At 37.1% G+C, this 4296-nt stretch overlaps 1 protein-coding gene across 1 annotated transcript in view; it reads right to left on the minus strand.

Annotated features, from left to right (window-relative positions):
• Positions 1-962: 962 nt before the first annotated feature.
• Positions 963-4296, minus strand: part of Cwf19l2 (CWF19 like cell cycle control factor 2) — a 61196-nt gene continuing 57862 nt past the window's right edge. The window contains exons 17-18 of the mRNA XM_028771400.1: positions 3888-3920; positions 963-1288 (exon numbers count right to left, since the gene is read on the minus strand). Of these exons, the coding sequence (XP_028627233.1) occupies positions 1084-1288; positions 3888-3920 (238 nt within the window). The 3' untranslated portion in view covers positions 963-1083. The remainder of the gene's footprint in view (positions 1289-3887; positions 3921-4296) is intronic.

Below are 4296 nucleotides of genomic sequence, written 5' to 3' on the forward strand. Positions count from 1 at the left end.
TACTATATACACAGACCATAATGGCTATCACACCTGTTTACTATATATATATATATACACACACACTTACACATTTAGATGTAATTTATAAGTACAGAAGCTTCAACACATTTGTGAAATTTGAAAATAAAAAAGAACAGCTGCCTTTGTAACATATAAATACCATACATGGAAACAGTGACAAGCTGACGTTAAAACAAACGTAATGAGTTACTCTGGGGCACACCTCACACTGATTCTAGGCATTAACAAAACATCATAGTTTGGTTTTTTTTAAAGCATGTTAAAAAAGACTATACAATTCATATTATATAAATCCAAGGTTTTCTCAAGATCAAATGTTGAGAACAATAAAACGTAAGTACCTTTAATCAAGTAGGAACAACGGAACATCTCCTGGATACTTATTTAACATTTGAGACAACCTTACAACCTCAATACAGTGATTTGGCTACAGACTTTAGATTTACATGAACTACAAATAACTGATAATTGTACTATTTAGAACAATTATTTTTATGATTATCAAAATTCAGGCTATTTCAAGTCCAGAAAAAAAGTTTGTATTTATGAATATTTTCATTATCATTTAATCCTTTAATTATGTTCTTTAACTAAGATAATACACAGTACTATATGTTACTAGCAAAAAAGAAACTCTTCCATAAAACTATGAAAATAAACTTCAATTAGTACTGAATATGTCCAGTCTTGTTTAAAAAACACAAAAGAACTAGGTGGCAGACAGTAACTGCAAGCAGACCGACTTTCCCCTGCAGCCTTGCTAGACCTCTGAAAATAAATTCCTCTCTAAAGTAACTGAGTAATTTGGTACATCCAGAAGTCGACACAGAAAGAATTGTGAGCTGATGATCTTGATACAGTTGCTCTTACTCCACAGTCACCCAAACCAAGTATCCAGGAGCCATGAGGAAGAAAACAACTTGACTTAACATGGGTGTCAGTGACTAGAGTTGCCAGCTGCTGCTGCTGCTTTCCCTAGAGCCCAAGGCACAGATGTTTGTAGATATAACAGACATCAAATGAATGGGCTCAGCAGAGAAAATGACACATAACATACACTTAAGAGCTTTTACTTTTGGTGACATCATACGGTTTCCACCACTGAGCAAACTGCAACGCTTTCTTCCTCTGGTCCTCAAAGCTTTCTCGGATACCCTTCCTCCAGAGCCTGGGTTCTAGATCCAGCATACCACCAATGATTTCCTTTGAAACAGTAAGAAAGATATGAATATATATATATATAAACAATGCAACAAAAGTGGACCTAATCATTTATCATGCTATTAAATATAGTATTAAGTAGTTCTTTGTGACAATGTACAAATATTTCTTATTAGTTTCAAACAAAATAAACCTTATTTCCAATCTTAGCTGCAAACTCTGAGTCTTTGTGGTGCCTCCTGGGAAGCAATTTGTCAACTTGGTTGTACACTAGCATATCTATGATATTAGTAGCAAAAGGGAGGAAAAAAGTGAAACTTAATTTCTGTGGTCATAAAGATAACTAATATGTCTGTCAATGGAAAGCTCATAACAGAATGTGGTGAGAACCAGAGTAGTAAAGTGTCATCCATACAGTGGGAAAGAAAGGGAAACTAGCAAAGCAGATCATTAAGGCATTTAAAACCAACCAACAAACCAACAATAAACAACTGAATAAATTTATCCTAACGGATGAATCAGAAAAGGGTACCATGTGCCATTAAGAATGTACACTGTGAATGTCCTCAGGAGAAACTGGACAAATTCATATTTAGGGCAGGAGGTTCCTGGCATCAATTCATCTAAACAGTAGAGTCTGAGAAAAGGCAGTTTATATGTCTGTGAGAGACCATCTCCAGACCACTGCATGTGCAAGATGGGTTTTCATGCCCTTATTTTGAAGAGCCCATTTCTTAAATCTCCTCTTGTGGTCTAAGCCACTCACTGCTTGGGCAGCAGGTCAAAGAAGGATACAAGTACTTCCTAAAAAGCATCCTCTGAAACATAGGGAAACCAACTATTCAGTCTTAAAAATGTATCACAGAAACCACGATACATGAGTAATATCTGAAGAGGAGGCAATTCTTCCAATGAAAAATTAAAAACAAAACAATGGGTTACTGATATCCTTTTCTATGAAGCAAAAAATTTAAAACTATGAATCCAGAGCTAGCCATCCTGCCTGGTCCTTTTGGCTGGGGCAGACACATAGCTGGTCTGCTCCTGTGGAGATACTGAATCCTGAGCCATCCTAGAGGAACCTGCACAGAGCAGCAGAGGAGTCCTTGCACTCAGAACAGCAGACACCAAGGTGGTTTGCACTTGGGAGACATCATATCCTGAGCCATCCTAGAGGAACCACTGCACCCAGAGCAGAAGGATTTCCAGATCCAAGAGGTGGCCTGTGTCCCAGGAGTTCTTCCACCCAGGAGCTTAGGATCATAAGACCACAGAGACATCTGGAGTCTGAGGAGTTCTGACACAAGCAAGATAACTGGAAATATAGACTCCAGTCAGTCACAGTGAGTGTAGGTACCACTAGAGTTAACCAGATGGCGAAAGGCAAGTGCAAGAACATAAGCAACAGAAACCAAAGTTACTTGCCATCATCACAACATAGTTCTCCCACCATAGGAAGCCCTGGACACCCCATCACACCTGAAAAGCAGGATTCAGAACTAAAATCACTTCTCATGATGATGATAGGGGATTTTAAGAAGGACATAAGTAACTCCCTTAAAGAAATACAGGAGAGTACAAATAAACACGTAGAAGCCCTTAAAGAGGAAACACAGAAATCCCTTAAAGAAATACAAGAAAACACAATAAAGGAATTAAACAAAACCATTCAGGATCTGAAAATGCAAACAGAAACAATAAAGAAATCTCAAAGGGAGACAACCATGGAGATAAAAAACCTAGGAAAGAGATCAGGAGTCATAGACACAAGCAACACCAACTGAATACAAGAGATAGAAGAGAGAATCTCATGTGCAGAAGATACCTATTGACTCAACTGTCAAAGAAAATTCAAAATGCAAAAAAATCCTAACCCAAAACATCCAGGAAATCCAGGACACATTGAGAAGACCAAACCTAAGGATAATAGGTATAGACGAGAATGAAGATTCCCAACTTAGAGGGCCAGTAAATATCTTCCACAAAATTATTGAGGAAAACTTCCCTAAAGAACGAGATGCCTGTAAACATACAAGAAGCCTACAGAACACCAAATAGACTAGACCAGAAAAGAAATATCTCCTGTCACATAATAAACAAAATATCAAATGCACAAAACAAAGAAAAAATACTAAAAGCAGTAAGGGAAAAAGGTCAAGTAACATACAAAGGCAGACCTATAAGAATTATACCAGACTTCTCACCAGAGACTATAAAAGCCAGAAGAGCCTGGACTGACATCATACAGACCCTAAGAGAACACAATTGCCAGCCCAGACTACTATACCCAGCAAAACTCTCAATCACTATAGATTGTGAAACCAAGATATTCCATGACAAAACAAAATTTGCACAATATCTTCACAAAAACATCGCACTTCAAAGGATAATTGATGGAAAACACCAACACAAGGAGGGAAACTACAACCTAGAGGAAGGAAGTAATCTTCCAACAACCCCAAAAGAAGACAGCTATACAAAGATAATTCTACCTCTAATAACAAAAATAACAGGAAGCCACAATCATTTTTTCTTAATATCTCTTAACATCAATGGACTAAATTCCCCAATAAAAAGACACAGACTATCGGACTGGATACACAAACAGGACCCAGAATTTTTCTCAGTGACAAAGACAGACACTACCTCAGAATAAATGGACGGAAAACAATTTTCCAAGCAAATGGTCCCAAGAAACAAGCTGGAGTAGCCATTCTAATATGAAATAATATCGACTTTCAACCAAAAGTAATCAAAAAAGATAAGGAAGGACACTTCATACTCATCAAAGGAAAAATCTACCAAGATGAATTCTCAATTCTGAACATCTATGCTCCAAATGCAAGGGCACCTACATACATAAAAGAAACTTTACTAAAGCTCAAAACACACATTACACCTCACACAATAATAGTGGGGAATTTCAACATCCTACTCTCAGCAATGGACAGATCATGGAAACAGAAACCAAGACACTTTGAAATTAACAGAAGTTATGAACCAAATGAACTTAACAGATATCTATAGAACATTTCATCCTAAAACAAAAGAATATACCTTTTTCTCAGCACCTCATGGTACCTTCTCCAAAATAGACCATATAATTGGTCA

The sequence above is a fragment of the Grammomys surdaster genome, unplaced genomic scaffold (genome assembly GCF_004785775.1).
Source record: "Grammomys surdaster isolate TR1022 unplaced genomic scaffold, NIH_TR_1.0 206, whole genome shotgun sequence".
In the NCBI taxonomy this organism is placed as follows: domain Eukaryota; kingdom Metazoa; phylum Chordata; class Mammalia; order Rodentia; family Muridae; genus Grammomys; species Grammomys surdaster.